The 25,514-nt window shown below is 62.0% G+C and overlaps 2 protein-coding genes across 3 annotated transcripts; one reads left to right on the forward strand and one right to left on the reverse strand.

Annotated features, from left to right (window-relative positions):
• Nucleotides 1–6,181: 6,181 nt before the first annotated feature.
• Nucleotides 6,182–25,435, reverse strand: LOC123017322 (beta-arrestin-1-like). Its single transcript, XM_044418599.1, has 6 exons — nucleotides 25,390–25,435; nucleotides 23,918–24,008; nucleotides 21,862–21,892; nucleotides 8,677–8,737; nucleotides 7,705–7,901; nucleotides 6,182–6,635 (listed from the first exon to the last, which is right to left on the reverse strand). The coding sequence occupies exons 1-6, from the start codon at nucleotides 25,433–25,435 to the stop codon at nucleotides 6,615–6,617; spliced, it is 447 nt and encodes a 148-aa protein (XP_044274534.1). The 3' UTR covers nucleotides 6,182–6,614.
• LOC123017347 (leukocyte cysteine proteinase inhibitor 1-like) lies at nucleotides 16,109–17,872 on the forward strand. 2 transcript variants are annotated; one of them, XM_044418634.1, is made up of 3 exons: nucleotides 16,109–16,392; nucleotides 16,691–16,741; nucleotides 17,664–17,872. In XM_044418634.1, the coding sequence occupies exons 1-3, from the start codon at nucleotides 16,318–16,320 to the stop codon at nucleotides 17,790–17,792; spliced, it is 255 nt and encodes an 84-aa protein (XP_044274569.1). In that variant the 5' UTR covers nucleotides 16,109–16,317; the 3' UTR covers nucleotides 17,793–17,872. The 2 variants fall into 2 exon arrangements, with proteins under 2 accessions (XP_044274569.1, XP_044274568.1); XM_044418633.1 differs by having other exon boundaries at nucleotides 16,125–16,392; nucleotides 16,640–16,741.
• Nucleotides 25,436–25,514: the final 79 nt, after the last annotated feature.

Here is a 25,514-nt window from a genome sequence, read left to right on the forward strand (position 1 = left end):
GTCTATCTCTGCCCAGCCTGGCGCTCGGCAGCAGCAGCGGCAGCAGCAAGCCTGAGGGAGGGCAGGCCGAGGCGGCTGCCTAGAGCCTGGGGGGGGGGGGAGGAAGCAGGGGGGGCAGCAGTCAGACCTAAGCCCTCCCCTCCTCCTCTGGCTGCTGCTCCTCTGAGGGCTGTTGCGGTGTGGGGCGCCCACAGTAAGAACAGATACCTGCTCCAAATAAACACCGACGGCGAGTCCCACGCCGACACGGGTGGCCTGTTCAAAAAGAAAGAGCGCGCAAAGCCCCAGTGGCCCCAGACCACGCCAAGCAGGTGCTGGGGGGCCTCCACCAGGCAGCCCCCCGGGCAGGCCCAGAAGCCAGGAGGGCCCGCCTGGCGCTGAGCCGCCTGCGAGGGCAGCCCGAGGCCAGGCACCGGCTGCTCCTTCCCACAGTCCTGCCAGGCGTGGCGGGGAGCCTAAGCCCACCCTCACCCAGCCTAAGCCCAGCCTCACCCAGAGCCGCACGTGAGCAGGACGGGAGCTCGTGGGCTTGTTTGCGGGCGGCACGTTGCCTCCCTGGGCTCAGGCCGAGAGCCCCCCAGGCGCTGCCGAGGCCCCGGCTCCTTTGGCGGAGCCCCCAGGAGCCCAAACCTCCCGATGGCTCGGTCTGTGGCCGCACGGCTTGTTTGGAGCGTTCCTGGGATCGATCAGCCGAACCGGCGACCCTGCGGCCTGCCCCCTCGGTCTTCCTGCCGCAGAGGCAACCCTCCGCCTCACCGGGGGACTCGGAAGCTGGGAGCCGGCCTCAGGCCGAGCAGCCTCTGTCCCTGGCGAACCCGGGAGACGGGCAGCCGCGCCTCAGAGGGGGCGGCTGGCCGGAGGGCCCCGCCTGGAGGTGGCCACCGAGGCGGCCCCGCAACCCCGGCGGGAGCGCCCCCGTGGGCTCCAGGGGGAGCCCCCCGGGGCTGCTGCTCCAGATGCCGGGCCCGTGTGGGGGCAGCAGCTCAGCTGTTGTCGGGAGCTGCCTCGTCACAGTGGCAACATCTGCGGAAGGAGCTGCGCTGGCCACGGATCCCTTCCTGGGCCACGGAATTCCAGGTTGCATCCACACCCCACCCCGAGCAACGGGGGTGGGGCAGGATCCCGAGGGCCCACCTTGCTCCCATCGAAGGCCCAGGCCCAGGCCACTGGGGAGCTTCTCCTGAAGGCTCCACGGGGACCCATGGCCAGGCTGGCGGCCACGGGAGAAGGGCCTTGAGTGTGGTGACCCATTTCTGTGGAACTCCCGGGCTTGGGCGGCCAGGCAGGCGCCAACCCTGTGCTGCTGGGCAGCCTGCTGGGGGCGATCTTATTTCGGGACGGCGTTTCCGACCCTCGGCGGTCCTCATGCTGCTTTCCTTTCACATGCTTTTGACGCACCATTTTCATGCCGTCACTGCTCCAGAGTGCTGCCAAAGCTAACCAAGCCCTTCCCGTGGCATTCCTGCTCGTGGCGATGGGCTTCTCCGGTTGCTCTTCTGCATCTCTCGGCCGCCGGCTTTTGCTTGCTCCTTTCGGCAAGCCTTCCATCTCCAGAAGGAAGCCTTCTCTCAAGTAGCTTCCTTTTAAATATTTAAAGTATTTTTTATAATTTTATTAAACTAGCAAAAACAATACAATATAATAACAGGGAACATGATTAAACATTACTAATAAACATAATCAAACAATACATCAGTACCAGTGCTACCTCCACCAGGACCAACAAATCAAGTTGCTTAGCGTAAGATTCATTCAGTGTATGAATTCCAGAACTGCATCGATGCTTGTGGCAGTTCACACCTGTTTCCTTTCATTAAAGCATATTCAATAAGTGCTCTCCAAATATTTTCAATTTATTTTTACTTATCAAACCTTTTTCCATTTAATATCGCAAGTTAGCTGGCGCCCCGGCTATGGGATGCGCTCCCCAGAGAGGTCCGCCTGGTGCTAACAGGATATGCTTTCCAGCACCAGGTCAAGACCTTTTTATTTACCCAGTATTTTACAGTTTAAAAAATTTAACAATGTTTTATTCCAGTCATGGGTTGTTAGTGTCATAATTATTGTTTGGGATATTTGATATTTATATTGTTGTATTTATTGAATTATTGTTGTAAGCCATCCAGAGACGTGTAGTGACAGGATGGGTTAGAAATACCCCAAATAAACAAACAAACAAACTTATCATTAATAGCTATTTTCCAAGCATCTTTATACCAGTCAATTATATGATATTCACCTTTTATTTTCCAATGCCTTGCTATTATTGCTGAGCTGGGCGGCGGGAGCCCGTGGGCGGCGAGGGAGGCGCCCCACCGGGATGCTGGCCCGAAGCCCTGCGCGGTGGCAGGTCAGCAGGGCGGCACTCGCGAGGACCCCGTCGCCCCGGCCCGGGAGGCTTCTCCCCGTGCACCGGCCACTCGCCCCCGTCTGCGCCCGGCCCTCTGCCGCCCTCCGCCGCTCGCCCAGAAAGGGCCCTCTGGCCGGGGCTGCATCTTTGCCAGGTGTCCCGCCAGCCCCCTGGTGCACCGGCCTTTCTCAGCCAGGGGCCCTCCAGAGGCGAGGGACTGCAGCCTCGGGACCGTCCTGCCCTTGCCCCCGTGGGCAGGCTGGCCGTGCTGGGAGGCCGCGCACCGTTCTGGCACCGCACCCGGCAGGATAGGCCAGGGCTGGGAAAAGAGCGACTGGAAGGCTGAAGGGCTCGGAGCGGCTCGCCAGAAGGGAGGCCAGCCAAATCCGGGGATCGGCCTAGAGGAAGGGTGGACGGGGGAGCAGGCCGGAAGGGGCCTCCCGGGCCGTCATGAATTGCCTCCCAGGGGCACGGCCAGCCTGTCCTTAGAGGAGGAGAGGGGCCTGGGGGGGGGTGCCTGGGGCAGAGGGCGGCAAGGGAGGCATGCCAGGTATGCAGCTGGCCGCCACGATGGGAGTTGCAGTCCAGCACACCTGCAGGGCACTGGCTCGCCGAGGGGGTGCCGGCACCGCAGCGAGGCCCTGGAGGCTCTGCTGGGGCGGCTGCTTCAAGACTCTCCGCAGGACAAGCCTCCTGCCTCCCTCTCCTGGCAAAGGGCGCCCCCGTGTGGGCGAAGCGCGCATGGCAGACAAGGCCCCGTGAGGGGAGAGGCCTGCTCAGCCTGGAGAAGAGAAAATGTCTGTTCAGGACTGGGGGGGTTTAATGTTTGTAAACCACCCAGAGGGCCCTCTGGGCTATTAGGGTGGTATATAAAAAGTAAGGTAAAGGTTTCCCCTTGACATTAAGTCCAGTGATGCCTGACTCTCGGGGCGCTGCTCATCTCCGTTTGCTGGCCGAGGGAGCCAGACAGTCTCCGTGCGCAAGTGGCCGGCATGCCTAAACACCGAAGCGCACGGAAAACTGTGACCTGCCCACCGGAGTGGCGCCTTTTCATCCACTTGCATTTGCAGGCTTTCGAACTGCAAGGTTGGCAGGAGCTGGGATGGAGCAACGGGAACTCACCCCGTTGTGCACATTCGAACCGGCGACCTTTTGATCAACCAGCCCAGCAGCACCGAGGTTTAAACCACTGCGCCACCTGCAGTCCCCTGGGTGGTATATACATGCAAATAATCAATCAATCAATCAATCAGAGGGGAGAAGTGGTAACACTCTGCACATGGCAGGCATGTCATGAGCAGGGCCAGCTGGAATGGGGGGGTCAGACTAGATGGCCTGGGAGGCTCCTTCTGACTCGCTCTGTTTCTATGTTTCTACAAGTCCTTGAAAGGCTGCCCCAAAGACGAGGGCCAGGATCCCTTCTCTGTCATCCCAGAGCGCAGGACACGGAATAACGGGCTCACGTGGCAGGAAGGCCAGGTTCTGGCGAGGTATCAGGAGAAATGTCCTGGCTGTCTGAGCAGTCTGACAATGGAACCAGGGACCCAGGGAGATGGCGGGCTCTGCCACGTGGGAGGCATTCAAGGTGCAACTGGGCAGCCCTCTGGGAGGGGAGGGGTAACTGGGCATCCTGCGCTGGGCAGAGGCCGGACCCAGGCGCCCTCTGGCCCCTTCCGGCTCTTCCGCTCTGTGACTCTGCTCCCGCAGTATCTGGAGGGACGTGGAACCGCGGGGCCAGGAGCCAAGTCTGACCAGCCCGGCAGTCCAGCCTGGCGAGGCTTGTGGCTCTGGGTGAGTTGGGTCGCATCCTGCACTGGGCCTTGGCCCAGAATCAAGGGCGCTCTCGGTGGTGCTGAACCGCAAACCAGGTTGGGTGGTGCAGAGCACGCCTTCTGAGTGCGGACGAGGCCCAGGTGGATTTGCCTCTCAGGCAGTGGAGCCACCGGCCGGCCGGGGTCGCCCGAGGTCCCAGCCCTTCTCGTGCCCCCACTACTTGGCTGCCCCCGCCAAGCACGTGGCACTCTCACGGATCGGGTCCGCGGAGCTTTTCGCTATGCCGACATGCTGCTGCTGCATTTCTGCTGGGGGCAGAAAGGCTCACAGGGGGCCCGCTTGTCTCTGTCGGGAGACAGGGCTCCTCCAAGGCCATTTCTGATGTCTGGGCAGGCGCAGAGGCCGGATCCTGCACGGCCAGCCCCCGAATGCCGGTGGCAGGGCGGCTGGGAGCTCTCCGGCGAGCAGGATGTGGCGGAAGGGGTGGGCCGGCGAGGGCCGAGGGCCAAGCGGAAAGTTCCAGGCTGCAGGAGGCCCAGTGGCGACTCCAAGGAGGAGGGCCGGGCCAGTGCGCGCCCGGGAAGATCCCCCGGGGCGGCGCAGGGCATCCGTTGCATCAGCCACTAATTGGCCGGCCGCCTCCCGGCGAGTGTTGCGGGCCGAGCTAATCGATCCCACTGGCCCGGCAGAGGCCGCCAGCCTTGTTCTCCGGCTCATTACGGCTAATTGTCCTCCCTGGTCGGAGCAGCCCCCCCCCCCCCCCCGGGCCCCGGCTCAAAGAACAGGAAAGAAAGCAAGAGCAGCTTTGGGGGCCTCTAACTTTGTCCAGCTTGGAGTTTGTGGGAATGAATGGCGTGAGCAGGCGCACCCCCCTCCCCCCCCCGTGGCGGGGAAATCCCAGACGGCCCCTGCCTCCAGGAGGGGAGACGCTGCCACCGTGTGCGAGCCTCCCCTGCTCGCTTGCGCCAAAGCAAGCCGCACGGGGCCCCGGAAGCAGAGCCAGGCGCCATTTTGGAGGGGGCAGTGGACCCCCTCCGCTCGCACTTCACGAGCCGGGAGAGGAGACCCACGAGCCGGGGGCACCGTGGAGCCAAAGCATTTGTGGCTGCACGGGCTTCTGTGGATCGGGGCCCCCTTCATGGGGCCCTTGGAGGGCTGCCCCGGGCTGTCCCGGGGGGGCTCGCAAGGCGGCGCTGCTCCACCACGAAGGGTGACGCGCTGCTGGGGGGCTTCCTCGACCGGCCTCTGCAACTGCCCCACCCGGAGGCGGGTCGTTGGCCGGTCCCCTCTGCAGGGGGTGGGGGGAGAGCCCTCTGTGGGGTCAAGGAGAAGAGAGAGCTTTGCCGCCTCGTCTCCTCGCTTGCTTCACTTCTGCTGGCCACCTGGGGGCGGGGGGGGGGGGGCAGAGCCTGCAGGTAGTGGAGTTTCTCTCCTCCCCCAGCCATGAGCCCCGAAGGATAATCCCCCCCATGCTACAAAGGACAGGGGGAAGCTCCCCGGCCTTGCGGTGCTCAGCACCCTGCGGGCCTCAGCAGTTTGGGGACGTTCTGCTGGGGGACGGGGGCAGGGCGAGGAGTCCGCGGCGTGGCTTTTGGCCACCGCCGCTTTTCCTGCGCTCGGTCCTGTTACCCCGTCTTCGGGAGCCAAGCCCAGACGTGTGTGTGCTGAAACTGGCGAACGCCCGCGCAGCCAGCACCGGATGCAACGGCACCCTGCGCGCGGTTATCAAGCGCCACCACACGGGCCTTTGTCCCTGGCCCTGCCACAGACGGGCACGGATCCCCCGCCCCGGGCGGCATTAGCGGTCTGCGAGCTGCGACTCAGGGCCAGAGAATCCGTTTGCCCGGCCAAGCCATGCGTGGCACGCAGGACACCTCATTTGCGTAACCCTGACCCTACCCTGGTGCACACCCCGAACCCTAATATAGGGCTAAGGTTCAACTACATATAATGTGATTTTGGAAAAGCCTTCCTGGAGTAGCTTTTTCCGCACAGCTCATCCTTTCTGCCCATTCTAAACGCATTCCAACCATCAAAAGCATGCCAGGACACCCAGTTTTTGTAACTCTAACCCTACCCTGGTGCACACCCCGAACCCTAATATAGGGCTAAGGTTCAACTGAATATAATGCGATTTTAGAAAAGCCTTCCTGGAGTAGCTTTTTCTGCACAGCTAGCTTTGCACCTAGATAAAAGAAGCCAAACGCAGCACCACAAGAAGGGGGGGCACTTGGCTCAGCAAGACTGCAAAGGAGAGGCCCTTGGGGTTGTTGCAGCTCCCGAGCCAACAATGTGACGCAGCTGCAAAAAGAGTAAGTCCCGTTTGGGGCTGCATGAGCAGAAGCATCCCCTCCGAAGCATGTGAAGGGCCAGTCCCCCGCTGCTCAGCACTGCCAGGCCTCAGCTGGAGTCCCGTGTCCACTTCTGGGCTCCTAGTTCTGGAAGGACGCAGGAAAGCCGGAAGGGTGCAGAGGAGGGCGGCGGGGATGGCTCAGGGCCTGGAGGCGAAGCCCTGTGAACGACGGAGAGAACTGGGCATGCTCAGCCCCCGGAAGAGAGGGCTGGGGGGGCGGGTAGGAGAGCCCCCTGCAAGCACCTGCAAGGCTGCCGGAGAGGAAGGGCAAGGTCTCCTCTCGTCCCTTCCAGAGTGCCGGACACTGAACAACGGACTTGAGTTCAAAGAGACTAGATTTAGGCTGGACACGAAGCAGCGTCCCCTCCTGTTAGAGCAGCGTGGCAATGGGGCCTATGACCTGGGCTCTCCAAAAAGCATCTGGACCGTCCTCTGAGGGGGTGGGTGAACTGGTGTCCTGCAGCTGCAGGGGCTGGACCTGAAGACCTCCTGGCCCCTGCCAGCTCTGCTATTCCAGGGTTTGGCAGCACGAGGGCCAGCCCCCAGCCCCCAGCCCCTGGGCCAGCCGTGTTCCTGGGAAAAGCTACCTGGTGGAGCGCAGGGCTTGCGAGCTGCTCGGAAGGAGCCCTGTGGTGGGTGCAGTGTACATGCATCGAATTGTAAATTCCCACACGGAGCGGGGCCTCGTCCTGCCACGGTTTCTCCTGCCCAGGCTGAGGCCTGCAGCAGGCAACGCGTCTCGACCAGAGATTCCTCGCAGGGCCAAAGCAAACCTTTGCCGGGAGACAGGTGGGCGGCCTCAGTCTCCCCTCCTGCCCCCTTCAGACCCAGCGTGGCACAGCGGCACATGAGTCCTTCTGTGCACACGCCGAGCGTCTCTGCATAGGCACCATTTACCCACGAGAAAAAGACAGCCGGGGGGGGGGGTGCATTTTGACAGGGAAACAGCGGCCCGCTTGCATCCTCTGGTGTGTGGGACCTCGGCAGTAGCCCCAGGGGCCCCTTCCAGGCGGAGAGGGACCTCAGCTCCTCCGCGGGGGACAGAGGAGCCCCACTGTGCAAGCGCAGGCGCCAAGCGGCCGGGCGCCGCCGGACACGCTCCGTCTGGGCAGCCCATTCACCACAGCTGCACGAGGCCAGAACATGGTCCTGGGGGGCCGGGCTGGCCGAGGAGGGGAGGGGGGGCAGGCGGGGGCACGAGGGGGAACGGGGAGAAGAAGGCTCGTACCTCGAAGGTAAAGGGGTGCGCCTGCTCACCGAGCTTCCGGATGAGCCGTTCCTGGAGCCGCGTGAGGGGCTTCTTCTCCTCGGGGACCGGCGGGAAGGCCTGGGCGCTGGCGACGAAGAGGTCCTTGCGGAAGGTCAGGCCCAGGACGTCCAGGTCCTCGCGGCCGTAGCGGAAGGCGCACGTCAGGGTCGCAAACACTGCACCACGGACGAGAGGACGCATTTTAGATTGCTAATTGGTTTTATATTTTTAATGTATTATATTTTAATTTATGTTGTGAGCCGCCCCGAATGGGCGAATGGGGTGGCATAGAAATGTTTTAAATAAATAAATAAATGTTGCACGGGGGAAGAGGAACCGGCAGGCAAGTCTCTCTGGCCCTTTTAAAGCGCCTGACACTTCTGCAGGCTTTCATCCCTGCAGCACCCCCTCTTGCTCCTGAGGAAAATGTCTGGGGGTGAAATCCTACGCACGTTTGGAGAGAAAGCAGTCCTGTAATTCCCAGCGTGTCCTGGCTGGGAGTCGCAGGGCATTTTTCTCTCCAGACATGCACAGAATTGCACCCTTAGTAATATTTCCCGGTCTGTCTGTCTGTCTGTCTGTCTGTCCTTCAGTTACTTGATCTCGTAAGATCTCTAAGTGGCTTACATAAGAAATGCACAAAGTACCATATAAAGCCAATATAAGAACAATATGAACTAACACTCAAGCACGAAAACTGCAACACAACAGAAGCGGGACTGAAGTGGATCGCGGGTGTCCCAGCGGCAGGCCTCCGGCCGGCTTCCGGCCCCAGTCTCTTTCACTACCCTTTTCAGCACGTGTGGCTCAACCGAGCAAGGCGTTACCTTTCCTTTCCTTTCTTTTAGGTATTCGGGATCAACCAGGACGACGTGAGTCCCCTTGGCTGTGGCCACACGGCTGCCCTCGCTCTTTAAAATGTGGCCAAGCCGCCCGGCGGCAAAAACTCACCGACTGGATTGACCACATCGATGTGGTCCACGAAGTCCTGCTTCCCGAGGTAGACGGTGAGCTGCAGAGCGGAGACAAAAAGACAGGGTAGCGCCGAGTTTAATCAAAAGCCCGTTTAACAGGATGCGGTTTTTGGTTGGCTTGTTTTTACTCGAACTCATCCATCTATGACATTTCTGTCCTGTGCAGTAGCCAAAAACTCTGGGCAGGTCACAAAACTGGAAGCCATAAAAGATAATAGAAAAACGTCAACATACAAAAAGGCAAGACAATTTGAAACAGCTCAAGTGATGTACGGCGGATCCCTGGAAGCCAGTGAAACAAATGAGCATCAGTTACCGGTCCCTGAAGTAGGAGAAAGTCTGAACCTGGCATTGCTGGCATCGGGGGGACCTCAGTGAGGAGGACATTCTAAAATTGGGGGGCCCGCTGCCAAGAAGGCCCCCTCCCTCCCTCCCTCATTTATTTATTTATTTATTAGCCTGCCCCATTGCCACAAGGCGCACGGTGGGCGGGAGCCCCGTTTCGGGCTGCAGGACTACCAGGCGACTGCCTGGGCTGGTTGATCGGCTGTTTGCTTATTCTCTCCATCTGTCCCCCTTCCTCCAAGCAGGATTCCAGGCCGGGCCCTGCACCCGGCGAGCTGCCGCACCATTCCCGAATCCAACCACCTGCTGTGCATCGAAAGGTCACAGCATGCGCGCATCCAAAGGCACAGGAAGCCCCAGCTGGGCCTGCCACCTGAAGATGCTAAATAGACTCGAGTCTGTGAATCCCCCGGACTGGCAGAAAGACGAACAAGCGAGTCCTTGATCAAATGAAGCCAGAAGTTTCCCTGGATGCAAAAATGACAAAGCTGATGCGTCAAACTCCAGGCACATCATGAGATGGCAAGACCCCCTGGAGAGGGGGAATCGGAGGCAGGAGCAGAGGAGGGGGCCCAGCTACGAGGCCCATCAACTCCACAAGGGAGCCGCCGCCTTGCTCTGCCGAGAGCCGGGCTGGGATGGTCGCCCTGCGTCGGAGACGGCTTGACAGCCCTTCATGGCAGAGAACTGTGGGCTGCGTCTCCGTACAGCAACGCCGGCTTCCCAGTGGGCACCACAGAGCAAAGGGGCTCCTACGGTTTCTCTGCCTTTTCCTCCTTAGCAGATGTGTGCTTGTGTGTGTGTGCAAGCACATGGGATGGCGGTAGCGTTGAAGAGCATGGAGGGCTGCAAGAGGAAGCAATGTTGCTCGGACTCTTGCGCACCCAGCAAAAGCCCACGAACGAGGCAGGACAGTTGCATGACAACCCCCCGCCTCTCTCTGGAAACACGCTTGCCCTCCACTCAGTTGCAGCTCGGCCTCTGACCGCCGGCCCACTCCTTGTGTGCATCGTTATTTAATAAGATACATGCTTAGCCTGTTAAATTCTACACATTTCATTCAGACAACTGTCCCCTTGCAAAGCTCATCCCAAAGGTACAAGGCCCAAAAGGTAAAGCACCATAAAGCGAAGTCAAAACACTCATCAAAACACCAAGCCTGACCAGTCACATTGGTCAGTTGTTCTTAGAAATGCAGAACATTTGATTCTGGCAGCAAAACCCTCAAAGTTAATGCTCAGCAGCAGAATCCAGTCCTGTATTCATTTGACTATAAAGTTGTCCAAGCTACTTTTCAGGAATTATGGGAACACCCCTTTTCCTCTGCTTTTACACAATAAAGTTTTCATTCATTCTCTGCAAACTACTGAGCATGCCACAGAATTTCACCGATGCTGAAAAAAGTACCAGCCCCTGTGATTCACAGCCCTGTGAAAGTCATGTTTTCCAAACTTGCCTCTGGATTTTAAAATAGGCAGATTAAAAATGTGCATTCCCCTAAATTTACATTTTCCCATTTCAGCCTATAAGCATGTTGAATGCACGCTTTTAAAAAATCCACATTTCCCCCACTCAAACGGTCCCCGTCCCCCCCGCCCCAAGGAACTGAAACAAGAAACAGACGTCAGGCAAGCAAGGAAAGCAGGTGAGGCAAGGATCAAGGTGGGACCCTCGCTGGACCCTTCCTGAGTGGGAGCTCGGCGTGCAAAGCCACGTTCCCCTGCCCCGCTCTCGACTGGCAAATTACATAATTGCAAGGAGGTTATTATGGAGGCGGGGGGGCGGAGGCGGTCTAACCTCGGATAGCTGATCCCGGGCGCTCCCCAAAATAAACTTTGCTGCAGGGGGGCAGCTAGGCACGACCGACCAACCCCAAGCCCATCTTTGGATAAACTTGCCACTGACAGATGGTGCCAAGCAGCTTAGGGGGGGATTTAGATGATCCCGCATGGTCCTGCACTGCCCCCTCCCCAACCCGCTGGCTTCCAGGGGCTCATCCGCCTTAAAAGGGCGCTTAGGAAAGCTTTGCAGGCCTCCGGGGAAACCCGTGGGTTTTGTCCAGCCCCCGTTTTGCAGCAGCCGGACCTAATTTCTTGGTGAGGGCCAGCCAGAAGGAGGTGTCCCAGGAGGCCTGGGGCAAGGAGAAGGAGAATGCCTGGAAGCCAAGCAGGGCGCCCCGCACGGAAGGAACCAGCTCCGGTGCGCAGCTGCCGCGCCTGTGGAAGTGGCAGGGGTGCTGTTCGTGGCAGCCCACGGCCCCGCTCCTGCATCCAGGGGTGCGGGGGGGGCAGGCGAGCTTCCATGGGGCTCAACTCGAAGAGGCCCTTGGGGGAATTTGCAGTCCTATAAATGGAACAAGAGGAGTGAAAGTAGCAAACCGAAACATACCAGCCCCGCCAGAGTTGAGACCCTCTCTTCTGCGACACCCCTTCAAGCACTCTGCGCTCACATCAGGAAAAATGCAAGCGAGTTTGGAACAGTACGCAATAAAATTTTGTGTGAAAATGGGTAAAAGTGCACCAGAAACTCCAGAAATGGAGAGGAGGGCTTATGGAGAAGCTGCGCTATCATCTGCACAAGTCCACCAACAGCACAAGTTGAGCTTGGCTCAGCTTGGATCCTTCATCGCAACAGCGCACTGAGCTGCGGTGCTCTGGCTGCCGGAGAGTTTTGGCTGAAAAACACCTCACGGGGCTCCCCCATCCCCCCCACAGCCCCGACCTGGCTCCTTGCTGCTCTTTCACCTTCCCAAAGATGAAGAATGGTCTGAAAAGACACCGCTTTGGTCGTGTGGGCAATGTCCCAGGAGCCACGACGCAGGCTCTGAACGCCACCCCGCAGGAAGACTTCCAGGGATGCTGTGAGGAATGGGAAAATCGCTGAGAGCGTTGTGTGCACTCGCACCGTGCCTTCTGCGAAGGAGAAAATGTTCGGCTGTAAAATTTTTCCGTTAAAGAATTCTTAGAACACCATTCCCATTACTCCCTGGACACACCTTGTATAACCGTTGAAGTATCAGGGCTATTCAGCTTTAAGGGTGTTTACCTATCAAAGAGTAAACAGCTCCCGAAGGAGAAGGTCTTCACCTGGCCCTGAAGCTCATGCAGGATGAGGATGAGGATGACGAGGCGAGGAGGGTCTCCCCGGGAGGGGCGCCCCATGGACGGTCTTTTCCGGGCAGGCACCCGTGGCACCCTTAGGGGAGGGGGTGCCACCCGAGAAGGCCTCCAGAGACTAGCTGAGCCTCAGAGAGTCTCCGGGGCAGGGGGGACGTCAGGGAGACAGGACCGAAGCCCCTGAGGACTTCGAAGGCTGGCGCCACGCTCTCTGTGAAGACATGGCCAGCACGCACGGGCCAAGCCGCCTTCCCAGCTGAAAGGATGCAAAACGCGGGCCTGCGGGACAGGTGGGCATGAGCGGGCTGGATCCAGGGGGCCGACCGGTTTGTCCCCCAGCGGAGCTCTTTGGTCTGGTCCCACTGGGAAGCTCAGCTCCACTGCGGGGTGATGCGAACTGGGCCAAGCTGCCACTCTGAACCAAAAGGGAGGAGAGAGCAGCCAAGCCAAGCCAAGCTTTTGTCCCCCTCCTCAAGAGCACACGCATTCCTACAAACGTGCTGTTTCCAAGGGCCGTGATCTCCATACCTGCTTTCCCACGCGCACACACCACACACACTTCCTCAGATGGGGTCCTGGCTTCTCACCCGGGGCCACCGCCTGGCTGCTGCCCCCCTCCTCGTCCTGCCCCCCAGGTGTGGCTTGCTTCGCCTCCCCCGGGGCTCGCCGCCCCACCTGTGCTGCTCTTCCTGCTCCGCCCGCCCACCTCTCCCGGGCCGGATTCCCCGAAACCCCTTGTGCCGCCCCGGCGTGTGCCTTTCGCTCTGCTCTCTCCTCGCTTTCTGCCATTTCCTTGCCAATCTTTTTGCTTCCAGTCCAGACAAAACCTCCTCTGCTCTCTCTGCCGGGCAGCCCCTTTCGCCTGGGGTCCCCAGCAGCCGCCGGCTGGGCCAGAAAAGATCACCAGCTTGATTCCCAGGCCTTCGGCCCCCAACGGCCCTTTTAACCATGTCCCTTCCGGTCGCTTTTCTCCTTTGGGCTGAATGCCAGCAACCTGGCCTGGGGCGCTCCCAAAATGAGCAGCAGCAATTGCTGCCCAGACCTTCCCCGACACGTGACCTTTTGCTGCAAGTTCTGGCTTTCGCTTTTGCTCCCGGCTGAAGAAACGCGCCATTTCCCTTCGCCACCACGGATCCACACTTCCCTCTTAGTGTCCGGGGGTCCTGCTTCCCGTGTCGCCTGAGTCAGAGACAACTTGGCGGCCCGTAAGAGAGCAGCTTCCCCTTCCCGGCACGAATCGAGTGGCTCCAAACCTTGAGCGCGGTGGCGTAGGGGCCAGGGATGGCAGGGGAGCTGCCCTGCACTCGCCGGTGTCCTCTCCCCGCCACCGCCCCCCCCCCCCGCCATGGGCCGGACATGCACATGGTGGGCATGTCATGAATGGAGCCGGGGGTCAGACTAGATGGCCCGGGAGCCCCTTCTGACTTGCTCAGTTCCTATGTTTTGATGAGGATGATGATGCAGAAGGGCAAATGCCTGCCCCTCCATTCAGCCAGTGCAGGCACGTGTGTGTGTGGGGGGCGGGGGGTTGTTTGGATGCTAGGAGCCTGCATTCAGATCCCCGTCGAGCTGGCCAGAGCTGTGGAAAAGCAAAAGCGCCCCCCCAGTTCGCACTCGATGGGGGGGGGGGCAAAGCAGGTGAAGAAATAGGGTGCCCTCGTGCCTCCCCACCTCCCCTTGTGCCACACGTTCCCCCTGCCCCCCAGCGGGACAGAGAGCAGCAGCCAGGAAGACGGTGGCCCCAGCCCGGAGCTGACAGAGCCCAGCCGGCCACCAGCCTCCCCTCTGGGCTCCTCCGTGGCGCTCAGGGATCGCTGACCCTGACTCTCCACACCAGGGCTTGGCGAGGGGAAAACGCGGAGGTACCGCCTGAGCTAAAGCTGCCTTGAGCCCTCCCTCCCTTCCTTCCTCCTCCCTTCCTTTTATTCATAGCCTGCTTTTCTACCACCACAACAACAAGCAATCGCTCCAAATGGGCAGCGAAGGCCTCAGTGGGCTTTACAAGACCGCTGTCCTTCTCTAGCTTGCTCAGATCGGTGTAATTTTTTCCGGTGCAGTTTTCCTACCGATCCCGTGCACAGACTACCTCCTCTCCCCAAATTATGACTCCCGGACTCCGCTCACAACTTCCCCTCCACGGCCAGAATTCTGACCAGGGACCCCCACCAGGCCTGCTGAACTTCCGTCACGATTCAAAAAACGATTCAAGCATTATTCCCAGGAAATGTGCAAGCCCAAAAGATCCTTTTTGTATATCTTTTGTATATACAAAGTTCCTTTGTATATACTGGGCAAATATTTTCAGAGCATCATCTCTTTGGTCCCAAAATATTACTTTTCCACCATGAATTTATTTGGGAAGGATGACATTTTCTATTAAGGAAGGCGGCCTTGGCTTTTCAGGTCTTGCGCTCTGCCTCTGGGCCTCCTTGCCAGCCTGGACTCATTGCTGCTCTTCACGGCTCAGGTGGCATTTTCCGCCACGGCCACTTCTGGAACCCTCTTACCTGGGTTCTCAGTTCAAGGGGGTGGCTTTCGGCACCTGAGCTATTCTGGTTAGAAGAGACACGTGGTCACCATCTCACATCGCTGACCGTTGGATCCGCTCTTGCACGCTGAGCTGGCCCTCTGGGAAAATCCAGACTTCAGAATTGGCAAGGAAACAGTCTTGTGGCAGATGGGCAAACAGATGCTTGCTTTGGATCAGTTGGTGGTGGAGCGATTCTGGGCCCTTTTCTGATTTGTGCACTAAATACCATTTTGAGTGTTGACTTTACCTCTTCAGACTCTCCTCCATTGTTGCAGATTCTTGCTGATGCTGATATTTTATATTAACCCAGGAGCCATGTTTATGCATTATCAGAGAAGGAATATCACAGAATCCTAGAACAGTAGAGCTGGAAGGGGCCAGAAGGCCATCGAGTCCAATCCCTGCAGTGGCAGGACACCAAGCCACCCCACCCCACTCAGGGGGCTGCCCAGTTCCTCTTTGACTGCCTCTAGTGTGGGAGAGCCCCCAGCGTCCCCATGCAATGGGTTCCACTGTGGTACCGCTCTGGCAGTGAGGAAATTCTTCCCCGTGTCCAGCCTGAATCTGGTCTCTTTGAACTTAAGTCCGTTGTTCAGTGTCCGGCACTCTGGAAGGGACGAGAGGAGTCCTTGCCCTTCCTCTCCGGCAGCCTTGCAGGGGCTTGTAGGGGGCTCTCCTACCCGTCCCCCCAGCCTTCTCTTCCGGGGGCTGAGCATGCCCAGTTCTCTCCGTCTTTCACAGGGCTTCGCCTCCAGGCCCTGAACCATCCCCGCCGCCCTCCTCTGCATCCTTCCGGCTTTCCTGCGTCCTTCCAGAACTAGGAGCCCAGAAGTGGACACGGGACTCCAGCTGAGGCCTGGCAGTGCTGAGCAGCGGGGGACTGGCCCTTCACGTGCTTCGGAGGGGATGCTTCGGTGACATCCTGGGGCTAACGCAGCAAAAGGGTGGGGGCAGGAGTGCCCCCGATCCCCGTGTGGGGCCCAATTTGTGCTCTGAACTGTGGCTGACCCGGCCACGCTCAGGAGGCCACGCGCAAGAGAGGAAAGCCCAGCGCTGCGCACGAGCTCAACGCCTTTCCCGTGCAGCGCAGCGCTTTGCGAGTCTCGGAGCGGTGGCAGCTGTCCAGCTTCAAACAAAACACGTGGTCTAAATTTCTCAGCAGCCGCGACCGTCGCATTTGATAGGAGAGTCAGGCTGCGAGATTTAATGAGGAAGGAACTCTCTGGTGAGTGAGGACCTCCCAGGAAAAGCACTCCGCTGTGTGACAAAGCTCAATAAGGGACATCTTTAGAACTCTATAAACTTTAAAATAAATATATGCACCATGCTGAAAAGGGGAACAGGGGAAAACCACCCACTCTTTCACTTTTGGTTCCCTTTCCCTGTCCCTCCGCTTGGCTTTGAGGGGTGCGGGAGGAGCCTGGGCGTCATTTCGAGCACAGCCGGGAAGCCCCTGGTGTGGCTCTTGCGGAACAGAAATGCGCAATCCAATCGCGAGTTCTCCCTCACATGACACGCTCCTCGCCGGATAAAATAAAACCGGCCCCTGCCTGGCCACTTCACCCCACATTCAAAGGAGAAGGGGCCGTGCGCGACTGGACCAGACCAGACCAGACCAGCTGCAGCCATGGCAGAAAGGATGGTGGGAGGACTATCGGACCCGGCTCCGGCCACTCCCGAGGTTCAGGAAATCGCAAACAAGGTGAGCGCTGCCCCCGGGCCAGCCCGCCACAGCCGTGGGGAGCGGTTCTCGGCCCATGCCGAGAGGCCCCCCCGCCCAGCTGCTCTGCCTGCCCGGCTGCCAGCGAGACTCCGCTCTCCTGCAGGGTTCCCAAGAGCTGGAGGGAAGGCCAGGCAAAGGGCGTGGGCTTCCCCCAGGCCCCAGGGGCATAGGAAAGCGCTCGGTCCTGCTCCGTGCAGGGGAATGACCAGCCTCCTTCCCGCCTCAGGTGAAGGGCCAGCTGGAGCAGGTAACGAACACCAGCTACTCCATTTTCCAGGCGATTTCGTACAGCACACAGGTGGTTTCTGGGACAAACTACGTCATCAAGGTCAGTGCCGGGGGTTCCGGCCAGCAAGCAGGGCGGTGGGGGGGACCAGATTGCTCCCACCCTGGGACTGTGCTGCCGTCTCCTCCCGTGCCCACGGAGGGCCCGGGGCCCGGCCTGGCAAGCTCAGGCCCTCGGGAGTCTCCCGGCAAGAGCGAGGGCTTCCCCGGCCCGGCTGGGATGGCACGCCTCCTCTCTGCCCTGCCCCTTCCCTCCGGGGGGCTCCACTTGCCAGCGGGCTTCCCTCCGGCTTGCCTTTAGCCGCCCTCGCTGGCCGCAGGATGGGCCAGCCGGTGGGCACCGGGCAAGCGGGCGGTGGGTCAGGGTCCAGCGTCTCGGGAGTGGCTCCCTCCAGCCCCGGGAGGCGATCGCAGTGGGAGCGCAGAGGGGCTCACCCGATTCTGGGGGGAGGCCAAACGGGCAAGCGGACCGAGAAGACTCCCGGGCAGAGCGAGGGGGCCAGCCCTTCTCAGGAAAAGAGGGAGGCATGTCGGGGCAGGCGGGTGGGGGGAGGCGATGGAGAAAGCCCCCTTGGCCCTGTAAGGAGGTGCCAAGCAAAGCGGCCGGCCAGCTGCAGGGGCCGCCGTTCCTGCCGTCCAGCCCTCAGCCAGCAGGAGGCGCCCTGAGCGGGAGGCAGAGTCCTTCCCCAAGGATGCTCCGGCTCGGACCGGCTCCTCGCACGGGCAGGTGCTTCGCAGGGAAAGCGCTGCCCCCGTGTCCTTGCAGCCGGCCATGTGCAACGCAAGCCATCCGTACTCCCGAGGTTTCTTCTGCGAGTGCTGCAGAAGAGAGCAGGTCCGGGAGCCGCGGGCCGCCCATTCAGGGGCCCACTCGGCCGCTGCTCTCAGGCCGGTGAGCCCCGCCTGGAATCCGCCGAGCACCGCTCTGCCCCGTGACGGCCTTCTCCGTGGGGTCCCCCTCGCAGGTCCAGCACGGCGACGCCGCGACCGACTACGTCCACTTGTGGGTCTTCCAGGCCCTGCCGTGCTACGGCGGGGGACTCAAGCTCTCCAGATACCAGCTGGGCAAGACCAGAGACGACCCCATCCCCTAGCCCCGAGGGCAGCCCTGCGGGGAGGAGCCGCGTGCAGGAAGGAGCTGCGTGGATGCAATAAAAGTGTCACGCTGAGCCCACCCCAGGCCTCTCTGTGCTTTTTTGCCCCCCATCCGTGTTCCCAGAGCGCCTCCCCCTCCCTCTGGCAAAGAGGCTTGGCTTGGCTGCTCTGCCAAGCTGCCCCCTGCCCCACGCAGGAGCCCCATGCAGAGAAGCGACGGGCGGCCCGGGCTCCCCCAAGGCACGGCGGGAGACTGCAGCGGGGGGGGGGGCTGGGGCTTCCCCCCTTTCCTCCCCCCTTGCACAGGGCTGCCCCGCTAGCAGGGCATCTCCCGTGGGCCCCTGTCCCCGTGCACAGACCTCTCTCAGCCACCGGGCACTGCCCCTCCTCCTCCTCCTCCTCCTCCTCCAAACTGCTTGATTGGGGGGCAAAGAGGCCTGGCAGAAAGCGGACCCCAGCTGCCCCTCCTCCTCCTCTTGCCGTCATTTCGGGGCCCAGCAAGAGCAAGGCGAAGGGGGGCTGCAGCGGGGTGGGACGGAGTGGCCCCGGGGCTCCGGGCAGCCCCCGTGTGTGGCTTGCGGAGCCCGTGGGCTTCTGGGCCAGTGGAAGCCAGAGCCCGAGTAGCCGGGTCCCGGGCCGCCACTGCCTCTTGTGCTGGCGCGACCTGCCCTCTCCCCCTCCACCGCCGACTCGTTTGCTTTGCCCCCCCGAACTCTGCCGGGGCGCCCCAAACAGCCGGGTCCACCGCTCCCTCCCCGCACTGCTGGGCCTCACAGCCGCCCGGCCGCTGGTCCTCGTCCATCACGGTGCGGCCGTGGGAGGCGACGGGCTCCGCTGCGCTTCGGGCTTGCCTGCCGTCCAAGCCCCAGGATCCCGGCCCGGAGGGAGGCGAACCAGCTCAAGAGTCCAGCAGTTCAGAAGGAGCGAATCAGCGGCAGAAAGATTCAGGAGAAAGCGGGACTCAGTGATGGTGATGCATCCACCTTTCCGAGTCTGGTGAGGAGCTCGCGGCGGCGTTCATAGCTCCATTTTATCCTCAGCACAACAGCCCCGTGAGGTAGGCTGAGCTGAGGGTCTGTGGATGGCCCAAAGTCACCCCGTTAGATCCATGACTGAGTGGGGACTCGAACCCGAACCTGTATCTCCTGGGCCCCCAGTCCAGCAGTCCTGCCTCTGCACCACACTGGCTCTCAGGATTGCACTCGTGGGTCGCCAAAAGTGCCGGGCTCCCCCCACCCACCTCCCTCGGACTGCGGAGTCCTCGGCCGCGGAGCAGCTGCCCTTTCGTATTTCAGAGCGAACTGCATGGACTCCACAAAACCCCCAGCCAACCGAACCAGCGACAGCAAAGGCATCTTGCATTTTTCCCAGCCATCTCAGGGTCAAGGTCCTCCAATGGCACAAGCCGCCCGGTCCTGGCAAGCCAGGGGGGCCTTTTATTGCTGCTGCAAAAGCGAGTCGTGAGAAGCCAGAGGCAACCTCTCCTGGCCGGGCGGAGTTTGCGACGCAGGTCCTCGCACCCTCGACCGCCTCTCCCCGGGCCGGCCTCGTTCAGCAGCGACCTCGTTCCGGCAGCAAAAGGTGGCGGGAAGGGCATTCCTGTCCACTGGTTTCTGGGAGAGGCAGGAGGACGCGGCTCAGCAAAGAAGAGGCACCTTGGATGCCAGGAGCCTCAGCAGCAGCCTCTGCCCTCCTTCCCTGCTGACGTGGGAGGGATTTGCTTCCGCTTGCAAGTCAAGGCGGCCAGGCCTGCTTGCCACCAGGCTGCGGCTGCGGGAGGGAGGGGCCTCGCCTCGGGGATGCTGGGGCATGCAGGCACGAGCGCCCGGCACATCTGGGGCTCTCCGGGCTGGGGGAGGCGGCCGTAGGGTCCAGCGGCTGATGGGGACGGAAAGCCCCGCGAGGCGCTCCGGATGAGGCCCCGAATAGCAGCGCACCCTTCCCAGCCCCTCCGCCCTGCCGCCCCTCGGCAGCCCTGCTCGCTCTTGCAGACTCGGGCTGCGGCTTCCTTGGCGGGGCGGGTCCCTCTCGCGTCCCATCGTCCCCTTCTGCTTTGGCTTCGGCTTCCCCTAGCGTGCCCGTCCCCTGGAGAGGGCCCTGCCAGTGTCACTTCCTTTCCGCGCTGATCCAGTTGCAACATCAGTGAAGCAACTGCTTTTGCTCTTCCCCGGCCGCTGGCCGGGCACCTTCCAGCTCGGAGGTCCCATCCGCTGCGTGACCTCCTGCTCCATCTCGCAGCGCTTCATGTGGGGCTCCCAGGGACCCACGTGTAGCAGCGGGCTGCCCCGGCTGCCTTCTGCATGGCGTTAGCCAGAGTTAGCTGGGGCTCCTGGGGCGCCTGCAGCCACCGCTGCTCCCTCTGGGCCTTTCTCCCCCTGTCTTCACTAGAGCGCCCCCCCTCTCGTCAGATGATTCCCTGAAGAGGGTGGTGCACCTCAGCTTGACCAGTCCTCTTGGGCGACCCTGCAGGGGACAGCCTGGCCTCCCCTCCGCCGAGGTGGGGGCTTCCACAGGAGACGCCCTCCCCCACGCTGAGCTAGGAACGTTGCTTGCAGAGAGTCTGGGGCCTGAGCTTCCATCCCGGAGTTTGCACAATGAAACAGCCAAGCGCCTGGTTCTTTTTCACTGGCACCCCTGGATTTCCCAGAATAACCACCAGGTTTTCCCAGAATGCCCCTGAAGTCTCAGAATTCCAGGGCATTCAGGAGGGAGGGCCCTGGAGAGGGTGGCAACCAGCAGCCCACGATGCCCACCCACGCGGGAGCGACATCCTGGGCAGGAAAGGTGGCCCCCGGCTGGGCAGGGCTCCCCCCACACCACTGGGGCCACTGACGGCGGACGAGGTTGGGTTGCAACTCCCAGAAAAAGCCGCCCCGCTCCCCCAGCTGCCCTTATAGCCCATCTTTCCTGTGAGGAGCAAGGCCACACACACGAATCTCTCCAATGCAGCACAACAACCCTGGGAGGTAGGCTAGGCGAAGAGTCGGGGGCTGGCCCAGAGCCACCCGCTGAGCCGCACAGCCAGGTGAGGACCAGAACCGGATCGCCCGGGTGCTGGCGCAACACACTCCCCAGCGCACAACCCCGAAGCAGCCCTTGAGGGAGGGCGAGGGCAGGTCGACCCAGCCCGGTTCTGCCGGTTCTGCCTCCAGACGGGCCGCCTGCCCTTTGGCCCAAGCCCTTTCAGCTAGGAGGGCCGGGTCCAGCATGCCCAGCAGGGCCTCCGCCACGAAGCCGGGCTGCGTCCCCTCTGACCCAAAACGCCACTGGCCGCGCTCACACAACACAGCCGCGGGCCAGGAGCAGCCCAAGTGCAACCCCCGGCGTTCGCACCCCCGGAGCCGCCTGCAGCTCGCCAGGCGTGGCGGGACAGCAGATGAGGACAACCCGCTCTCCACCCCGTCCAGCCAGCCTGAGGGAAGGTGCTGGCGCTGCCGGAAGACAGTCCTTGGGTTGAGGTGCGTGAGAAAGAGAACGGCCCCCGCTGGACCCGGGGCCGCAAAATGCGCTCTTGGGCGGGAGGCTCACGGGGGCCGGCGTTGTCCAAGCCGGCTGTTGTGGCTCCGGATCGGCTGCCTCATCCGGCTGACGGAGGTGCACCGTGTGGCCTCCCCAGCCCTGCCACCTGGGACCCCGCGAGGTCCAGATACCGGGTGCGGGACCTTCGACCCTTTGCTCTGCACCAAGGCCCAGTCGAGGAAAGGGACGTGGCAGGCCAGTCGCCAAGGGCTGGACCGGATGCGCTGCCAGCGGCAAGACGATGCTTCGGCACCCCAGAGCATTCGAGGCACACGAACACCCCACTCCTACGGTGGCTGAGACGCCCCGGTTCCTCCCAGGTGCTCCTGGTTTTGATCCCCACCTGCTTGAGGGCCCGTTTTGTCAGCTTCTGTAAATGCTGTTGCCAGTGTAATTGCCGTTGTCGTGTTGCAAGCCACACCGGGAGCCGCACGGAGGGCCGAAGGACAGTCCACAAATGGTTTTATACACGGCCACTGCAGGTCTTCGTTTCCCTCCCGCTCGCTCACACCAGAGAAACCCCAACATCAGCCGTGAAGTTCAACTTACCTTCCCATTGGGACTGGCCTCCTTGAACACCCTGCAAAACGAGAGGGGCAGGTATTGCCGGGGCGGCCGCGGCCCCTTTCCCCGCCTCTTGGAGTCCCGCACCTGGCCTGCCCGCTTCGGCTCCCTCCCGGCAGGGGACACCCCCGGGCGCATGGGCTGGTGGGGCCGCCGGCAGCCGACGCTGGCCACCCGCTGCTGCTCCGGGGCCCCCGCAGTTTCCCCAGGAGGGCGGCTCGCCTCACGGGGGCTTGGGAAACCCGCTCTTCTCTCGGAAGGGGTTAGCCCCCGGGACGCCCGGCCCTCCTGCTCCCGCCTGCACCTGCGCCTGGCCCACGTTGGGGCCTGGGTGGCGAGGGGGGCAGGGCACGGCCTTCCATCCGCCGGCCCAAACCTCCGGGGGGGACCTCTGCACCGAGGCCAAATCCCTCTGCAGGACAGCGCTGGCAGACACGTGTGTGTGTGTGTGTGTGTGTGCGCGCGCGCGCGCGCCCCCCCCCCCCCCAAGCTGAAGCTGACCCTGCAGGGGTGGGCATGTCAAGGTGGAGGGACGGGGCAGGTGGGGGGCTGGCCGAGGGCGCCCGGCCTTCTCTCTCGGGATGCGGGGCCATTTCTGCGCCTGGCTTCAGAGGCGCTCCGGCCGAGGGGGACCGGGATCAAGGCCCCGCCGGTGTGGCCTCTGCAGGGCGCGTTCACACAGCCGTGGTGTGCAGCTGGGGGGGATAGCCCCCCGTTCTGGTTCAGAATGTCCCGCCGGGGGCCGGCCGTGCAGCTGGCGGTGGGTGGGGGTCCCCACGCTCGAGTGGAAGGGCCCTTTCTGTGTTCCTCCGTGGCCCCCTGCAACATGACCCCCGTGGATGCGCTGGCCCATCGGTGCAAGAAAACTCATCCCGTGCCGGGGGAGCAGCGCCCCAGCAATCATAAGAAGAGGGCCAAAGGCGGAAACGCCGCCCGAGAGAAACTGCCGCTCGGGCGCCGGCTGCGCAGCTCCAGGGGCTGGTTGCCATGCCCACGGGCCGTGGGCCGAGGGGCGCCTGGAGGACCCCCGCCCCCCGCTGCTCCGGCGGACCCTGTGCAGCTGCGGGCCCCCGGCTCTCCCCGGTCGCCAGCGCCGTGCAGGGCCTGCTGGGGCCCAGGGCAGCCGGAGGCCAGGCGCCCGTCCTGAAGGCGCTCGCGGCGCTCCGGTCCCTGCCCTGGAAAGCACCTTGTGAGGCTGGACAGGCCGTGGGAAGGAGCAGCCACGGCCGCCCAGGGGCTGCAGCAGCCCCCGCAAGGCCAGGCCCGGCCCGGCGGACAGCCCGGTGCGGCTGAGCTCTGGGGAAGGAGGGCAAGGGGAGGCACGGCAGGTGGCCAGGACCGTGCGCGGCAGGGAGAAGACGCGCCCTTTCCTCCGCTCCCATCGCACTGGAATTTATGGGGCCGCGAAGCGCGATGGTGGGGAATTCGGGACAGATCAAAGGGAGGAATATTTGCACGATGCGGAGCTACTTTAGCACTGCCATGGACTTCAGCCTTCTCCTGAGGGCCCTGGACAGGCACGTGGCCACCTGCCACCCACTGCGCCACGCAGGCATCATGACCAGCAGCCTGCTGAGGGTGCTGCCCTCGCCTCCTCAGCCCGGAGCCTTTGCACGGCTGCCCCGGTGGTGATCCTGGCTTCCCGGGTGCGCTATTGCCTTCGAGCATCACCAGCCAGTTTGCCTGTGAGCACATGGCCCTCATGAGGCTGTCCTGCGAAGGCACCTCCGCAAGCAAGCGAGTGCGGCTGAGCGGAGGTGCGTGGACAGCGGCCTCGGCCTCCTGCGGGCTTCCACAGCGGCAGCGCCTGCGCCACTCTGCTGGCTGCTGGCCATGCCCGCCACAAAGCCCTCCACACCTGTGGCGCCACCTCGCCGTCCTCATCAGCCGCTACTCTTGCCTGTCCTCTTCCAGCGCCTCCCGCCTGGCCAGAGCCACCTCCCCAGACACCCACCACCTGCTCAGCGCAATCTGCCTGCTGCTCCCCTGGGCTGCCCACCCTTTTCTCTACGGCACAAGGACCAGCGTGATCAGGGTCAACCTCTTCAGATTTACTCCAAAGGTGTTGCATTTCCCTCTGTGCAGCAGGTCTTGAGCGAGAAAGACAGCCAACCTTCCCCGGAGCCTCTGGCCTGATCCTCACGCAGCCACTGGGGCAAAGGAACTTCCGAGGGGTTCACAGGCGAGACGCAACCCGCCAGAAGCGGCCACAGGTTCTGCTGAGTTGCTGGAGGCCCCAGTCCAGATAAAGGGCTTTTATCGGGCTGCATGTGTTTGTGGCTTCAACAGTTATGCATGTGGTTTCCCTCTTGCGTTCACTTCCCTGCAGCCTTCCCTGTTCAGAGCTTTCCCCAGCAGCACCAGCACCAGCAGCACTGGGGGGGGGGGGCACCCCGGAACCCTCCAGGCTTCTGCTGAAGTGAAGCGACGCGTCCGCCAGGCCCCTTCCAGGCATCGCAAGCCCGTTCCTGCGCATGCACTACTTTGCCTCGGCTTCGCAGTCCGGCCTGCGTTTGGCTCCTCCCTTTGCTCCCAGCCGGAAGGGCGGACTCGGGGGGAGGCCGTCTGGGGCCGATGGCAGACATGCTCTTCGGAGAAATGCCGGCCGAGTGCTGCTCCGAGAACTCCGGGGGATGCCAAGGGCCATTTGACGCTGCACCCACGGGGGGCGGGGGAAGGCCTCCTGGCACCATTTCCCACCCATACACGAGCGCTGCTTCTGCAGGACAGGAATTTTTCCCTGGAGCCATTTGTGGCTCTTGCGGGGGCACAACCGGAGGCTACGCTCCGGGCGCTGGCGGAGCACCGGCCCCAGACTGCCCACCTGCGGTCTCAACCAGCCCTCCTCCTGCAGGCCAGCCAAGGCTTGGAGCGCCTCCCTCGCACTCACGGAGGCATGCAGAGGAAGGCGCCCCCTGCACGGCTGGCCTCCGTCTTGGAGCATGTGCCCCGTGGGCACCTGTGGCGGCCACCTTGCTGCTCCGGATGCATCTTCCCTTTGGTGTGAAGACCTTTCACGCATTCATCAAGCCCCCGCTCGCTAAGGGGCGTTCAGAAATCAAGAATTGGCAATGCCGGCATTTCTGCAGATGCGGAGTCAATTGCAAGCCAGGGGGCCTTCCCCTGAGGGGGTGACACCGCATCCCCTGCTGTCCAGATGGAGGCAGCCTGATTGCATGAGCTATTTGTTAACTGGACAATCGTGCAAGTAAGGGGAAAACACAAGCGCAACACGCATTGCCCCTTTCCATGGTGCCTTTTCTTGGATTCTGCACGCAGCAGGCAGGTGAATTCTTCTAAGGAAAAGCGGAACGTAAGACCATGAGATGCAGGAAGGAGCCCAGGGCGGTGCTTCTGCGCGCACTTTTAAAAGGGGGAGCCCCGCTGCAGACCGCACGTCGCTCGGCAAAGGGATCCCACAGCCGAGTGTCGTGCTGGAAGCGCCCCAGAACTGCGATGAGTCTACACAAAGGCAAGACACGGAGCGTTGTTACTTCTCGGGCAGAAGCCCACCGTTCGCGGGCTCTGCAACCACAAGGGGGCCGGACGCCAGCCTCATATCCTAAGCTTTATTGATGCACCGAATTAGCTCAGAGGAGTCAAAACTGCATGCCGAGGACCCGAATTCAATAAATAAT

The sequence above is a fragment of the Varanus komodoensis genome, unplaced genomic scaffold, assembly GCF_004798865.1.
Source record: "Varanus komodoensis strain SLA01 unplaced genomic scaffold, ASM479886v1 scaffold91, whole genome shotgun sequence".
Lineage (NCBI taxonomy): Eukaryota > Metazoa > Chordata > Lepidosauria > Squamata > Varanidae > Varanus > Varanus komodoensis.

Excerpts from the sequence above, each read along its gene's own strand:
- LOC123017347 (XM_044418633.1), top strand. The coding sequence starts at position 16,318 with ATGGCAGAAAGGATGGTGGGAGGACTATCGGACCCGGCTCCGGCCACT. Across the intron at positions 16,393-16,639 it reads TTCAGGAAATCGCAAACAAG|GTGAAGGGCCAGCTGGAGCA; the intron begins GTGAGCGCTGCC and ends TTCCCGCCTCAG. Across the intron at positions 16,742-17,663 it reads GGACAAACTACGTCATCAAG|GTCCAGCACGGCGACGCCGC; the intron begins GTCAGTGCCGGG and ends TCCCCCTCGCAG.
- LOC123017322 (XM_044418599.1), bottom strand. The coding sequence starts at position 25,435 with ATGAGGCTGGCGTCCGGCCCCCTTGTGGTTGCAGAGCCCGCGAACG. Across the intron at positions 24,009-25,389 it reads GGTTGCAGAGCCCGCGAACG|GCCAGAGGCTCCGGGGAAGG; the intron begins GTGGGCTTCTGC and ends CGTGAGGATCAG. Across the intron at positions 7,902-8,676 it reads CGATGTGGTCAATCCAGTCG|TGTTTGCGACCCTGACGTGC; the intron begins GTGAGTTTTTGC and ends TCCGTGGTGCAG.